Raw genomic sequence first — 17,206 nt, forward strand, 5'->3', positions numbered from 1 at the left:
TTGTGTTTTAACTTCTGTTTTTGCGGTAGGTCTGTATAATTATATGGCATCGCTGTCGAAGAGTAATTAGCTGGTGAAGTGGATTTACTTATTGTTGAGGTAATACAAGTTATCATGAGCATTGTTATGTTGGAAGTCGAAAGTCATAACAAATGTCAGTAGACCGGGAAGATTTAAAAACGAGCAGTTCATTCATAAATCTGTAAGAGCTCTCCTGCTGTTGAAATGCAAACCGAAAGACAGAAAACAAAAAAATTCGGTAACACTTTAGAATACTGTATCTTACTTACTGCATAACTAATAAGGAATTATTGAGGAACTAATAGATAATTATTTATTAACACTTAAGTCACTACTGTTAACTACTAAGGAAGATGTGTTAACTAATTAGTATGTAATAGAATTGTATGATTGTGTTAAGTTTCAGTTAGTTAATCAATAACTAATGAATTATGTCATAACTCTTGAAGAACTATTATTAATTATCTATTAATTAATGTGCAAGAAAAATAACTAAGTAACTACTAATGAACAGTCATACACAGTGGTTACTACAATAAACCGTTTTATTTTAGCAGTGGAGTGGTGGATGAAGTACACAAATCAAGTACTTGAGTAAAAGTACAGATAACCCAATAAAATATTACTCCAGTAAAATGATAAACTATTGGCCTATTCATTTTCAAAATTTCCTTAGTAAATGTACAAAGGTAATTACTTGAAAAGTAAAAAGCACTGATCAATGTTTTTTATTTTATTTTCTAGCCAGTTTTAGTCATTCTTCAGCACTAATAAGAAAGATAAGTGCAGACATTTACTAGGCTATATATTGATCTGCAAATAAGCAAACTTTTTATTTAATTAGCAAAATGTATCATAATGTATGATAACTTATCTATTTTACAAAGGTTTAGATAATACCGTTAATAATGTGTTTTTTACAGTAAGTTTGATTTGAGTCAGAAGTATGTGGTAATTCTGTATTAATTACTAATGAGTTTCCTATATTCTCACTTTAGAATACTGTTCCAGGTTCCAAGTAATTCCTGAAGAATTATCTAATAATTATTTGTTAATTACCAATTAATTTCCTTATATGTTCACTTTAGAATACTGTTTCAGGTTATAAGTAGCCTAATTCCTGGATAATTATTTGATAATTATTTATTAATTACTAATGAGTTCCCTATATTCTCACTTTAGAATACTGTTCCAGGTTCCAAGTAATTCCTGAAGAATTATCTAATAATTATTTGTTAATTACCAATTAATTTCCTTATATGTTCACTTTAGAATACTGTTTCAGGTTATAAGTAGCCTAATTCCTGGATAATTATTTGATAATTATTTATTAATTACTAATGAGTTCCCTATATTCTCACTTTAGAATACTGTTCCAGGTTCCAAGTAATTCCTGCAGAATTATTTGATAATTATTTATGAATTACAAATAAGTTCCCTATATTTTCAGTTTCCCTCAGTCATTGCCTCAAACATGAATTTACTCAATGGCATTCTATGCTGAGGAAAACAGACACACACAGTACTGTATATAAAATATAAAAACTAATCTGAGGTTAGTTTTGTATGACTGTTCATTAGTAGTTACTTCTTAGTTATTTTTCTTGAACCTTAATTAGTAGATAATTAGTAGTAGTTCTTCAAGAGTTATGACAGAATTCATTATTTATTGATTAACTAACTGTTACTTAACACAATCATAAAAATATATTACATACCGATTAGTTAACACATCTTCCTTAGTAGTTAACAGTAGTAAAGAAGTAGTTAATGAATAATTACCTATATTAGTTCTTCAATAATTACTTATTAGTTATGCAGTAAGTAAGATACAGTATTCTAAAGTGTTACCAAAAATTCTAACCTCCCTAACTCAAAATTTTCTAGTGACTGATAACATCTAAATTTTTCAATTGGCCAAAGTGAAATTCTGTAAATTTCAATTGGCCCAAGTGAAAATCTGTAAATTTTATTTTATAATTTACAGAATTTCACTTGGGCCAATTGAAAAATTTAGATGTTATCAGTCACTAGAAAATTTTGAGTTAGGGAGGTTAGAAATTTTTTACAGTGAACAAGGCTACTTAAGGTGATCACATTTTTGCTCGTTAACTTACATTGAAGGAGCACGCTAAAAAAACACTGGGTTAAAAACAACCCAATTTGGGTTGTTTTCAACCCAAGGGCTGGGTAAATATAACAGAACACATGTTGGGTTAACTTTACTCAGAAAATTGAGTTGTTTATTCAACCCAGCATAATGGGTTGATTTAACCCAGCATTTGATTCATTTTTACTATAATTATTTTTTTATTTTTACTTACATTAATTAATGTCTACGGATTAACTTAAATCCTCTAAACTTTTTTAGAATACTCGATACAACCACTGGCTTGCATGATAATTCCTTTATTTTCAGTTATTTTACAGTATATATATATTTTTTTTTTATATACATATTGCCAACTTTTAAGATCGTTTAACAAATATTAGAAGTAAAAATTAAACATTTATAAGTAATTCAAGTGTAACCAGTTTCTATTGTCCCATTTCCACTGTAACGGTGCTGGATCTCGTGCTGGAGCTTATGTCATGTTCAGCGGGTGAACTTCTAACCAGACCGCCGCCCTGCGTTTCACTCGTTGCCGAAATATGTGGCGACAGGCTCCAATTTTGACCGAGCTGCACCGCTCTCTCCTGAAGAGGTCGCAAAAAGCCTTCGATAAATAATTCAATCCCTTGGTTGTTATGTCTGACCCAAGATCATGTGTAGCACAAGAAAACTACCCAAACACTGGGTTGTTATGTCTGACCCAGGAGCTGGGTAACACAAAAACTACCCAAATACTGAAAAAATAACCCCAAACAATTACCCAAAATGCTCAACCCAGGATTTGGGTTGAAAAAATAACACAAGATTTTTAGAGTGAGGAATTCAAAACAAGAAAACCACCCAAAACCCGATAGTAGCTCACTCAAAACCACTCGGAATGCCATAGCAACCCCATATCAACGTCCTGAACGACCCACTGCCCAGCATTGCACCAGCAAAATAAAAAATGTAATAACAAATGCACTAAAAATCTCCTGACAATTTCTACAGTGAATTATTAATTTAGTGGCTGTTAAATCATCCCAGACAAATTTCCACAGACACATAAGAGTCAGTTACATTTGTGGGTGTGACAGACAGACACTTTTTCATTCTGAATATTGACCATATTGTAAAAGCCACTTGTAAAGCAGCATTAAGTGTGACCTGCGCATTATACCATATATCACCTGACAGTGATTCATTTTAACACTGCCCTTCAGTGCTGCCTCACAACCTCTACCGAGGACTGCGGAACACGTTTTAATGACGTTAAAATGTGGTGGTAAATATGTCACATCTGCCTCGGTGAAAGAGAGGAGAAAACAACTCGAAGCTGATTTTTAATTTAAAAGGCAATTTACCGGCAGTTTAGGTGAGAAAGGTCTTGACTCCAATCTAGGTAGATGCATTTGCATAATTGGCACATAAAGCTGCAATTTGTACCTGTAAATCCTAATTTGATAATATGCCTCTATAGCTCATCCTTTGTGTGTGTGTGTGTGTGAGAGAGAGAGAGAGAGAGAGAGAGAGAGAGAGAGAGAGATTTTTTGAGCTTTACAAACGTTATTAAACAATTCATCAATGCATTCATCAGTTTGTAATAATTCTTGATTTTAACATATTCTTAAAAACTGATACAATATGCTGTACATTTCTCTGTTGTATTTTATTTCTTCAGGAAATATAAATCGCCAGTTTGGCTTGACCAACAATAAAGTTCATTAATTGACATCTGTATTTTTGTACATTACTACACTTAAAACCCAGTATAAAAAATGTATATATATATATATAAAAATAAAGAAATGATCCCTAATAAAGAAAATAAAAAGTCTAAGAGATTAAAGAGTTGAGAAAGTCTGTCACAATTCATAAAACAATGGAATATCGTTTCTCTCTCGGAACAGAAACAATTATCATTTATAGTGGGATTAAAGGGTTAGTTCACCCAAAAATGACAATTCTGTCAGTAATTACTCACCCTCATGTTGTTCCAACCATGTAAGTCTTTCGTTCATCTTCGGAACACAAATTAAGATATTTTTGATGAAATCTGACAGAATTTTGACTCCTCCATAGGCTTCCAGTGTGACCGAAACTCACCGGCCCAGAATAGTTATTAAAACATCGTTAAAATAGTCCAAGTAACTACAGTGGCACTACATTAAGTTTATCATGCGACGAGAATACTTTTTGTGCGCAAAAACAAACAAAAATAACGACTTTATTCCACTTTTCATTTCCTTCTCTCTGGGCCTCGTAGTGTTTTTGCGCTGCGCGTCTGTGTTGCACGTCATCACGCAACACACACATGACCGGCGTCGGCCAATAGTGAGCCTACGGGGTGACGTGTAACACAGACGCGCTGCGCAAAAACACTACGCGAACCAACTAGAGGTCCAGAGAGAAGGAAATGAATAGTGGAATAAAGTCGTTATTTTTGTTTGTTTTTGCGCACAAAAAGTATTCTCGTCGCTTGATATACTTAAGATTGAGCCACTGGAGTCACTTGGACTATATTAACGATCTCTTTAATAACTTTTCTGGGCCAGCAAGTTTCGGTCACATAGAAGCCTATGGAGGAGTGAAACATGGCTCAGATTTCATCAAAAATAGCGTAATTTGTGTTCCGAAGATGAACGAAGGTCTTACGCGGTTGGAACAACATGAGGGTGAGTAATTACTGACAGAATTTTAATTTTTGGGTGAACTAACCCTTTAATTACCGGAAAAAAAGAAAAAAAAAACACTTTAAAGGAGAACTCGGCAACTCTAGCGAACTCTAGTCACTTCTTCGCTGATTTTCCCTTTTGTTGTCGCATGTTTTCCCCACGAGCTCCCCCTACAGCTGTGGGGGGGGGGGGGGGGTGTATATTTCACAACACAGTCGTAAAAAACTCACTTGCGGCGGCCTCCTCCCCCTCTCTACCGCTGCTCATGTGCGTTTGTTTTGATCGGAGCAAGCCAACTGTATCGTGTGGAGCTATGTCTACCAAGGTGGGTAATACATCATACATGCGTGTGTGTTTATGTCGAATTGCCGTAAAGCAATTCGTGTTTCGCGCTCGTTCTCGCTTCTCACGAGACTTCCAATTTCTATCTTGCCGGGACGGTAGTCCCCAAGTTGCAAGGTTGGTTTTCCGCCTGGGAACGCTGGGGGGAGCGGGGAAAGTCACCAATATCACCAGAACAGGTTGTTTAACCATCCAAATGATTTCTAGACAGTTTTATTAAGTTAAAAAAGTTACCAAGTTCTGCTTTAACAGCTATTGCACCATACAAAATTCTCCTGCCCTTTTATTCAATGGTGATTTGTATAGTACTTTTCACTCTGGTTTAATTTCCTCTACCACTCCTAATTTGTTTCTCCGCACTTTGTCAGCTCTGACTATTAACGCATGTTTATTAATTATGAAGATAATTAATCAATGCATTTGTATACTTTCTATAAACTTCCCTTTAACTGTACAACAATCAATATTTTCATTTTTATTTAAACACAACAATGGACTATTTTAAGTGGATTTTTCAAGATCAAGTATAATTCTGATATCTGGGAAAAAGTAATTTGCATCAGGGGAAATATCAACCATACTGTATCTCTCAAGTAGAGTTTTTTTCTCACTCAGCAAATCTCACTGATCTTAACACCAGATGTGCAGCAACATTTTCTGCATTTTTTAGTCCAGGTCCTGCTTTAGCCCTATTCGGACGGGATTAACTTTACAAGGGTAGATGGAGTAATGTAATTTTACCACAGGGCGTCTGTAATATTAATGGCCAATTCGCACGGTATAAGATATCTCAGTAAAACTAGCAGAAGTGGGAGGGGTAACTCGATTTGCGGATCGCCGTCACCCTTCTGTCGTCATGTGCGTATTACGTTGCTTCCTGATATCACGTGCGCAAACACATAACCTATATATATTAAACAGTTATGTCCAGTCAAACAATGTATTAATTAAAGGTATAGCGGAGGATTTTCTTTTTCCGGGTGGATCATCAAGACTATTGGTCCTCCTAAGTGTCAATCATTCTGGTGATATGTTTACGTAAGGCCGTCGTACGTGCTCGTGCACACGATTCACACGATGGCGTGCGCTCAAAACACAGGTTGGGCTTCCCACTGATGCCTCAGTCGCGAAGTTTCTACTTGACAGGTAAAGTTTGGCATGCTATTTGGAGAAATCCATTTAAAATCACTGCTAGTAAAAGGTAATGTAAGCTATGATTAGCTCGTGCATGCTCTCTCGTGCACACGTTTAATAGACGTTCCCTCTCGGGAGCAGGTAGAGCATGTGCATTTTTTCAAAAAGTGGAGAGGGCGGTTCTTTTCTAAAATTCGGGAAAATCTTCCGCTATACCTTTACCTTCAGATTGGATTGTGTTGGTAATAGGCACTTACCTAACGCTAAAAGATGTTTCGTGCCTCTAACAAGTGCTTTTGATCTTCTTTCTGATCTAGAACACAACTGAATGCTTCTTCAAGCGCCTCCATACTTGAAAAAACACGGAAAACTACTTTTAATTAGGAAATGACGGAATATTCACGTACATATTTACAGCGGGTCTATTCGCACAGGATTAGTATTACCTGAGGTAATTTTTCCAGACCTTTTTACTGAAGGTAAAAGCCGCCGTAATCTTTACTGACATTGTCCGTAATGATTACTGAGATGGCACATTCGGACGGGACTAAAATCACAGAGAAGCTCTGGTAATTATTACTTTACCCCACCTCTCCATGTTAAACTAGTCCCGTCCGAATAGGGCTATAGTCAACAATATCTTTCAATTGTAGTAATTTCTTTGACACAAGTAAGTATTTTAGCCTTGGCATGTCATCTCCTGACACATCAAGGTGACTCCCCAAAACCACAGGTTCCTCATGCAACCAAAAAAAAAGAGATGTAGCTGACTCTGTCCACTGATGTTTCAAAAGTATCCACACTTTAAAAAGACTTTTATAAAAAGAGGGCAGTCCAGTCAAATCCAGTATAATCCATTAAGAAAAGTGCAGCATGAAGTCCCATTCCATTCACCTCACGTAGAATGGTTTGAGCTAATGGCTTCCACACTAGACTTTGAGGTCTCATCAGTAACCGCTGAATGAACTGTAACCGATAAGTTGCTCCTCTGCTGATAAGATTAAACAAGCCTTGACCTCCTTCATCTCTTGGCAGAAAAAGAACACTGTGAGGTGTCAAGTGCAAATTGTTCCAGAAAAAGTTAACCATCTCTCCTTGAAGCTTTGGTAAAAGTCCAACAGGCAGATCAACACAGTTTATGCCATAGAGAAGACCCCACCAGGTTATTGATTATTAGCCTGCGACCTATATAAGACGATTGGGGAAGTAGCCATGTCCATTTTTGTAAAGGTCCTTTGATTTTTTCTAAAATACAATCCCAATTCTTTTGAACAAAATCATCATTGCCTAAAAAAAAAATTCCAAGGTATTTGAATCCACCTTTATTCCAGATTAAACCTCCAGCTAAGTTGGGAGGTCCTCTATTTCCAATCATCCATTAAAAGGGCTTCACTTTTTTCTTTTTAAAACGGTTAACAATAATCTCCAATTTTTTAACATAATCAGCACCAGATATAAAACAATTACATCATCAGCATAAGCAGAAAGGTTATAATTTATGAAGTAGAGGTTAAATGGCCAGGGAGTATAACATTCCTGAAGCACATCCTTGCCTAACTTCCCTCTGAACTTCAAAAGGAACACTCAAACCACCACTGACTTTGAGTATGCCCTCAATATTATGATACATGGACTCAATCATATTTATAAAACTCTGACTAAAAACAAAAGCTTCTAAAACATCTCTCAAATATGCATATGCTACACGGTCAAAGGCTTTTTCCTAGTCAAACGAAATCAGACCACATTTAACACCTGATAGCCTTGCAACCTCTAGAACATCTCTGACCAATGATATATTGTCGAAGATTGACCTATTGTGTATACAATAATTTATCAGAATATATTACTTGACTCAAAACTTTGCTTAACATTGTTGCTAGAGCCTTTGATAATATTTAATAATTTGCTTAAAAGAGATATTGGTCTCCAGGTACTTGTTTTGAAGATCCCCCTTCTTTTTGATAACAGTGATAACAGCTCTTCTACAGCTTAGCAGTAACAGTCTTTTGTTTAAATCATCATTAAGAACCAAAAATAAATATTCCCCAATCACTGGCCATAAAATCTCATAAAAATCAACAGAAATCCCATGAATACCAGGAGTCTTTCCATTTTCCATACTCATCATAGCTGTGTATAATTCATTTTGTGACAGAGATTGTTAAAGCATGGTATTAGACTCCTCATCAATCTTTGAAAATCAATAAAAAAAGTAGAGTCTTTATTTTCTCTTTGAGACAATTCACATTTGTGTAAATTTGAGTAGAAAATAACTTGTATTAACTTGTATACATAAAAAAAAAATATGTATTTCACTAGGCTCGGTAAGCTATTTTCCTGTGTCAGAGCATAATGAGTGAATGACACGACTTTGACCATTTTTGCTTTCTAAATTGAAAAAAAGATGGTGCATCTATTTGTGTAACACCCCTTGTGCTTTTTATATCCAAACAATAATTTTTTTCAATTTACTGTTTTCAAAATAATCACAATCACCTGTAGAAGCTGTTGTACTCAAAAGTTCTACTATCTTCATTGACTGGGCCACTTCCTTAGTAACATTAAGAGCGTATTCTTGACACATTGTTTAATATGGAAAACACTAGAACAGAAATACAAACATTCAAAACACTCAACATGTGACAGTGCTACTATGAACCTTTTAGGAGTAAATAAGGTACCATGATGTCTGACACTACATGTGTTTATGCGAGAAATGCTGTTTGTTTGTTGCGGACTATGTAATTGATTTCAAATCTGTCACATATGATGTTTTATTTAATTTAGGATGCTGACTTTGTGCTCATTGGACTGAGCCTTCATGTCCAACATATGTTCTCATTCATTTGCTAGTAAATGTCATCAATTTAGGCATTCAAATTTATTCCTGTCTGCCTGTGGGATTTCTAGTCAGATATTCACATAATCACACACACACACACACACACACACACACACACACACACACACACACACACACACACACACACACACACACACACACTATCCTCTCACCCTCAGAATGCCCTGATAACGCATCAACTCTCTGTTTTACCCTCAGGAGACCAGGATCAACTGCATTCGGATCGCTCGTAAAGGTAATTCATTCTTTATCTGCACTGTTTACACGCTTAAGGGCATGTCTCAATGACTGTGCATATACATCAATGCCAACTAAATGTCCCTATTGCGGACTCACTCACACTTTGTCATGCGATGAAAGCATATTTGTTACCTTTACCTTAATATGGCAGTCTCTCAAAACGCAAGTGGTGATAGTTGGGCACAATCCACCCATAATTGTGATTCAAACAGAGGTGGACAGTAACAAAGTACATTTACTTGAGTTGACGTCATAACCCGACGTCGGATTGACATAGGGCTGGGCGATATGGACCAAAAGTCATATCCCGATATATTTAGGCTGAATATCGATATACGATATATATCCCGATATTTTTTCCGCAAAGTGAGAGCAAATGTTCAGTCAAAGTCAAAGCCAAATATGACATGTCACAAGTAGTTTTATTGAAACCGGCTATTTCAGTGAACAGTTGCAAAATCAAATGAATAAATAATAAACAGGTTTCTTCACCTTAGGGCTGCACGATTATGACAAAAATCATAATTGCCAATTATTCCCTTGGAATTGTAATTGTGATTTATTAATTATGATTATCAAAGTTTACATTGAATATAAACAAATTTTGTGTAAACATGTTATAATTTGCCTATATATGTATACAGTACCAGTCAAAAGTTTGGAAACGTTACTATTTTTAATGTTTTTGAAAGAAGTCTCTTATGCTCATCAAGCCTGCAGTTAAAAAAAACAACAAAAAAAAACAAAAAAAAACAGTAATATTATGAAATATTATTACAATTTAAAATAATGGTTCTCTTTTTTAATATACTTTAAAATGTAATTTATTTTTGTGATGCAAAGCTGAATTTTCATCAGCAAGTACTCCAGTCTTTGGTGTCTTATGATCCTTCAGAAATCATTCTAATATGCTGATTTATGATCAATGTTGGAAACAGTTGTGCTGCTTAATATTTTTTTTATAACCTGAGATACTTTTTTCAGGATTATTTGATGAATAAAAAGTTAAAAAGAACTGTATTTATTTAGAATAGAAATCTTTTGTAACAATATGCACTACCGTTCAAAAGTTTGGGAACAATAACTATTTTTTTTTTTAAAGAAATTAGTACTTTAATTCAACAAGGATGCGTTAAATTGATAAAAGGTGATGGTAACGATTTATATTGTTAGAAATGTTTTTATTTTGAATAAATGCTGTTTTTATGAATAAATGCTGTTAACGTTTTACTCATCAATGAATCCTGAAAAAAGTATTCCAAAAAAATATCTTAAACAGCACAACTGTTTCCATCATTGATAATAACTGAGTATCAAATCATCATATTAGAATGATTTCTGAAGGATCATAAGACACCAAAGACTGGAGTACTTGCTGATGAAAATTCAGCTTTGCATCACAAAAATAAATTACATTTTAAAATATATTAAAAAAGAGAACCATTATTTTAAATTGTAATAATATTTCATAATATTACTTTTTTCTTTTTTTTCTTTTTTTTCTGCAGGCTTGATGAGCATAAGAGACTTCTTTCAAAAACATTACAAATAGTAATGTTTCCAAACTTTTGACTGGTACTGTATATATATATATATATATATATATATATATATATATATATATATATATATATATATATATATACACATATATACTAGGGTGACCATATTCCAGGTCATGTCCGGCCGGGATTTCGAGATCGCCCAAAATATCCGCGATTCGGCTTTTGCTTTCTCGTCGCCATTCATTTTGTTTACATGTACACCTTTTGATTCAGTAGTACTGAATTAATTCCGATTGGTTAATCTGAATGTAGTGTTTACATGAACGCTAAACAAGTGATCGGTTGATGTGCATGTAAGCATTGCTAAGAAAATTCCTGTGTTTTCGTCTCGATCGGGATCCGTGTGAATCAGAATGCATGACCTGCAAAGCTGGCACGTACATGTCAGTGTCAAATAACGTAATAATGTAAACATAATGAATGGTGACTGTAGAAAGCAAAAGACGAATCCCGGGCATTTTGGGCGATCTCGAAATCCTGGCCAGATATGTCCTGGTTAAACAGGACGTATGGTCACCCTAATATATACATATATATATATACATACATACATACATATATATATATATATATATATATATATATATATATATATATATATATATAGCCAAATTATAACACGTTTACACAAAATTTGTTAACACACACACAAGTACTTTTCCCCTTTACTTAACATAAATTGTAAGAATATGACTAAAGACTAGTACTAATAAATAAACATTAGGCCTATACTAAAGCTATTAAATAGCAGTCCCAAACTAGTTTTTGTTAATACAATGTTGGTGTGAGTCACTACAGTCATTTAAAAATATTAAAAATAACACAAAGAAAAATAAAGTGGCATTTTGGGGTTAATATTGAAATGACAGTTACCATGGTGAATACACAATATTAACAATAACTGTTAATGAAACATGGAAACTGCTCCTGGTGAATAGAATGAAAATCATTCCAGCATTACTTTTATTTCGTGTAATTTACAACGTAACGGCGTTGCATGCTCGTAGTTTCTTTTGCACTTTATATACAGTGAGGCGATACACAGCGCGCGCCGCCGCATTTGCGCGTGCAGTTGAAGAGTGTGCGCTACGAGTACAGGATAACGGCTGACAGGACAAGAAAGTCAGTTTTCTGAGGTGAAAGACTTTATTTCAGCGTACACTTATGTCACTGCCTGGTAGTTCCTATTGTGCTGGGTTTTCTGAAGTAGTCATGATTCGCCTCTCATAACATAACATGCTCTAAACACGCACGCAAAGTGGAAAACGAGGAGCGGGGGCGCGGGGAGCAGTGCAGAGAGCTCCGTGTCAGCAGCTTGCTTGGAGCAAGGATCACAGTGCAAATTTGAACTATATCGATATATGCAATATGATCTAATTCCATATCGCATTTAAAAAATATATTGATATATTTTTTATATCGATATATGCAATATGATCTAATTCCATATCGCATTTAAAAAATATATTGATATAATTTTTATATCGATATATCGCCCAGCCCTAGATTGACGTCATAACCCGACGTCTGATTGACGTTAGAACCCGACGTCAGATTGATGTTGGATTTTGGTTGGAAATGAAAGTCGGGTTGACCCAACTGATGTTGGTTGCTGACGTCAACCCGATTTTCAACTTTGGATTTGGTCTTATAAATGCAATTTTTTTTATTGTTTTGGAGCACACTACCAGTGTGTGTACTACTGTGTAGGCTACTTCTTTTGTTGGGGTGGTAGTAGGAATGTAAAAAAAGAAAGAAGATGATTATGGCTGTTGTTCAGTTGTTTAATTTCTATAGGATTTATAACATTCTGAAAGCTCTTAATTCCACAGATACTACTAACTGGTAGGTGTATTCACTAGGTTGCTTCAGAGGCATAAGTATTACATACAACAATGTAATAGGCACTTACCTAACGCTAAAAGATGTTTCGTGCCTCTAACAAGTGCTTTCGATCTTCTTTCTGATCTGAATGGTATGTGGAACACACTTGAGTTTTGCCATAGACTCGTCCCAGCGTCTAGAACACAACTTAATGCTTCTTCAAGCGCCTCCATACTTGAAAAAACACGGAAAACTACTTTTAATTAGGAAATGAATATTCACGTACATATTTACAGCGGGTCTTTTCGCACGGGATTAGTATTACCTGAGGTAATCAGTCCATCATAGATGGACTTACAAAATGTAGGCATCGACATTCTAAAATATTTCATTTTGGCTAAAGTCTAACACCAGGTTCACACATACTCAGTTTGCAGTGCATACTATACAGTTCATATTACAGTATGTAGCCTGTACGGTGGAGATGCAGGACAGGCTCATTGTGCTTTCACATTTTGATGTGTTTGCAGTGCGCAACTGATCCGCGGCTGTATACGACAAACAACAACATTTATTCTTTTTTTTTTCAAAACTAGTTGTTACTGAAAATGTAACAACTATGTTTCTGCAGGTCATAAAAACGTCTCGGTTATGTATGTAACCCTCATTCCCTGAAGGAGGAAACGGAGACGTTACTTTGAACGTGACCGACTGAAAGGGAGCATCTTAGTAACGCATGTAACCCTCATTCCCTGAAGGTAACATAACGTAACGCCGAACGTGACCGACTGAAAGGTGAACTTTGTTTTTCCATCTCCACGAAGAGATGAGTGCCATCCATTATGTTACCTTGTTTATCTAAATGTGAGGTAAGGTGTAGCTTTCCTTGCTTTACCCTGGGCAAAAAGGCATGTGTTGACTATGAAACACAGTCGAGTTTAAATTGTATGTTTTTATGATGAAATACATTTACGTGTCAATCTATGTTTATATTTATGCGAACAATGTGCTGTCACTTTGATTCAGCCAGTGCAGCACAGCAAAAATAGACTCGGAACGGAAACGATCACTTCTGCAGGCGCACCACTCCTGGAATGCATTGCCGGACCACATCCATGTGTAGTGTGCAGGAAAGGTCACATTAACAGTAACACATAATAATTCTCCTCATGTGAAGCACCTGAATACATGGCTAAGGCTGTATTTTTGTCAATAGATCATTTTTAAACATTTTTCTAGAAATACTTTTTATCACTGATTGTATATTGGGGCTGTTGAATACATTGGTTGATGAACGTTCAAATGTGTGTAATTATTTTTTAGGACACATGACACACAAAGTAGTTCCAAAGCCCCTTTAAACTGAATTTCCAAGGTTAGAAAAAATAGCGTTGTGCAGCTTTATACTGGCAGGGAAACAAGAGGTCTTTTTTTTTATGGATGTCAATGGAGGAAAGGCTTCAGTATTCTTTTGTGAGGAAACAACTTCTTTCATTGACAACCTATTTTTGCTGATATTTAATCTATTTGACGTTTAAAAAAATATTTTGAAGTGAGCAGTATTTGGAGTTCTTTGTGGCAACAATGTTGTTTTATAGAAGATTTTGTGACTAGTAGGATTCAGTTCAGGCAGCTGACTTCTTGTCTCACTGCCCTTATAAGCCAATGACTTCACAGGGAGTGTTTGTGTTCAAAAGTATACTTTTCGGACAGACTTCTGAGGCAGCATATGGTCTAATGATCAACAACAACAAAAAGAGAGAGAGAGCTTTGTTGAAAGTGAATAATTAATTACCACAATACTAACAGAAAAAAAAATCAAATCAGCAAATCAATTGCTCAAGTCACTATTACTCTAAACACCATTACCATTACTCTTAGCTCTAAAATGACATTTCAACAATGGACGCTTGGAATGAAATATGAAAGAAATCAGTTCTACACACAAGAAAATTCTAAGGACAAAAACCCGACAAACATCTTGATGTCTTAAGGTGTGATAATCATGGTGTAAGCAGAATAATTGATGATGGGCCATTTAATTATTGTAAAATAATGCACACCAAGGCCATGAAGCAGAGTGGTCATACACCTCACATAAGTGTTATAATCAATATAAGAGTATTTATAAGAGCAATATAAGAGCATTTCCCAGCACATTTCAATTTATTGCAATTTTTCTTCCAATGCATTCTGAAATTGCCTTATGTGTGAAGGATTAATGCTATGCTGCCTTCAATCTGTCTAATGAGAAAGCTTAGAAGACAACCTCATTTTGAAAATGCTTGACATCAAAAGCGTGCATATGATGCATAAATGTTTTCTAGGCTTTGGAACAGAGATGTCTATGACCTTTTACTGCTCTTCTCTGCGAGGAAACAACAAAAATATTAGTAATGTACAATAATGTACAGTAGAATGTCAAAATACAGTGAAGTAAAAATAAGACTCACGCTTTTATTCAATGCTGATGCTCTGTACTGTTAGCGGTTGAGCGAGTGTCTATTTTATGAAAGTTCTAATTACTTCATTATATTGTTAATTAGTTTGTGAGTTTATCTTTATGAAGATACTGAAGAATCAAAGTACATGGCAAAAAAAGAATGTGTTGCCATTACTGGATATACTATACTATTATAATATAGCCCATCAGCAGAATGTCTCTTTAGAATCTTTGTTTTGTATGTCATATTCTGTTATTTAGGTATTTATTTAGTCAATGATATTGTAATTAATGTCCGTACCGCAGATGGTATAATGATGCACTTCCATCCCTGTGATTTTTCAAATGGCAATTTCTGCTTTTGCAGGCACCGCAGGGGCTTAAATTAATCGAGAGAGAGATTTCATGCTGTTCTCTGGAGCTGTTTGGAAATTGACTGCATTTATAAGTAGAGAAAATGGAGACACAGAGACCCATAAAATCTGAGAAACACGTTCAAAATGTCCGCCAGTTTTAGTTTGTGACATTCTTTCTCAAGTTGGAGACCAGTAGGCGCAGCTGTCATCACTGGACACTAAAGTGGTCAAATGCTATATTCGCTGAAATGTTGAAAGATCCTTTCTGATGTGCAGGTAGTTTTTTTCCGGGTTGAATAAAAAAACAAAAACTGTTGTTTTTGCCAAAACTGTTTTGGACGAGACGTCCAATTTCAAGACTGGGCAAACTTTCAAAAATGTGGTGCTTTTAAGACACTATACAGCGGCACTGCATGTTCTAGACTGCTCCCATATCATTTTAAAGCTGAAATTATGTCAGTTTTGGCTAAATAAGTGCTATTTTCAAGGAACAGGAAGCCCATATGGCATAATATTTGTGAAAGGAGACATTCAGTCATGAAATTGGCTGTAAAAACTGGGTTTTAAAAGTTCTAACGTAGGACCAACATTCTTAGCTTTAGGAGCTGGAGTCTGGACCTCTCAGAATCTAACCTTGAACAGCACAATTGCATCTCTGACCTGACCCTAATTTGCCAAAGACCCGGTCTGCTCTCGCTCCAAGGGCACCCCGGGTTGAGCTTCTTCCCCTGTGGCTTGTTCATGTGCTGCTTGATGCAGATAAACTGTCTCTTCATCTCCCTCCAACCCATGCGATACCTTTAGCAGATTAACATGCAGTAGTGTGCCAGCATTACCTGGCTACTGTTCTAATCTTATAATACTCATCTGCTGGTTGAGATAATGTGGTCTGCTGTAGTATTAGGTATTCGACTGGGCAAATTCTATCCTAATATTTTTAGAGTTTTGAAGATATTCAAATGTATATTTGGATATTTATGTATTTGCTCTGAAATGACTTAAAATAGTGATATTTATTTTTTTGAGGAATAAATAGTTCAGCCACTGTTGCCGGGCAGATATACACTACTGTTACAGATATGCACTAAAGTTTTTGGTCAGTACGATTTTATTTATGTTTTTGAAAGAAGTATCATATGCTCACAAAGGCTTCGTTTACATGATCAAAAATACAGTAAAAAAAAAAAACAGTAACATTGTGAAATTGTATCACAATTTAAAGTTTTTTATTTTAATATTAAAATGTAATGTATGACAAAGCTGAATTTTCAGCAGCCATTACTTCAGTATTTAGTGTCACATGATCCTTCCAAAATCATTCTAATTTGCTGATTTGGAGTTCATAAAAAAATAAATAAAAAAATTCCATATTAATGTTGAAAACAGCTGATGAATATATTTGTGGAAAATATAAGAACAAAATGTAAATGCACAGTAGAAAATGTAGTTAAATAATAACTAAACACATAGTAATAAATATATATATATATATATATATATATATATTCACTTATATTTTTACTAAAACAATTTATGAAGAAAAAAATTCCACGGGGGACTTAATAACTGATCTACTAAAATGGTTTAACTTCCCAAATATGCCACTGATATTTACATTGGAGATTCTATTAAAATTCTATTATCTTTC

At 35.0% G+C, this 17,206-nt stretch overlaps 1 protein-coding gene across 9 annotated transcripts in view; it reads left to right on the forward strand.

The window, feature by feature from the left end:
- Positions 1-17,206, forward strand: part of ptprua (protein tyrosine phosphatase receptor type Ua) — a 480,983-nt gene that overhangs the window by 366,716 nt on the left and 97,061 nt on the right. For all 9 annotated transcript variants that reach the window (XM_084423701.1, XM_084423706.1, XM_084423703.1 and 6 more), the window contains exon 13: positions 9,329-9,365. In XM_084423701.1, the coding sequence (XP_084279827.1) occupies positions 9,329-9,365 (37 nt within the window). The remainder of the gene's footprint in view (positions 1-9,328; positions 9,366-17,206) is intronic.

This window comes from Rutilus rutilus (genome assembly GCF_951802725.1).
Source record: "Rutilus rutilus genome assembly, chromosome: 11".
NCBI classification, from domain to species: domain Eukaryota; kingdom Metazoa; phylum Chordata; class Actinopteri; order Cypriniformes; family Leuciscidae; genus Rutilus; species Rutilus rutilus.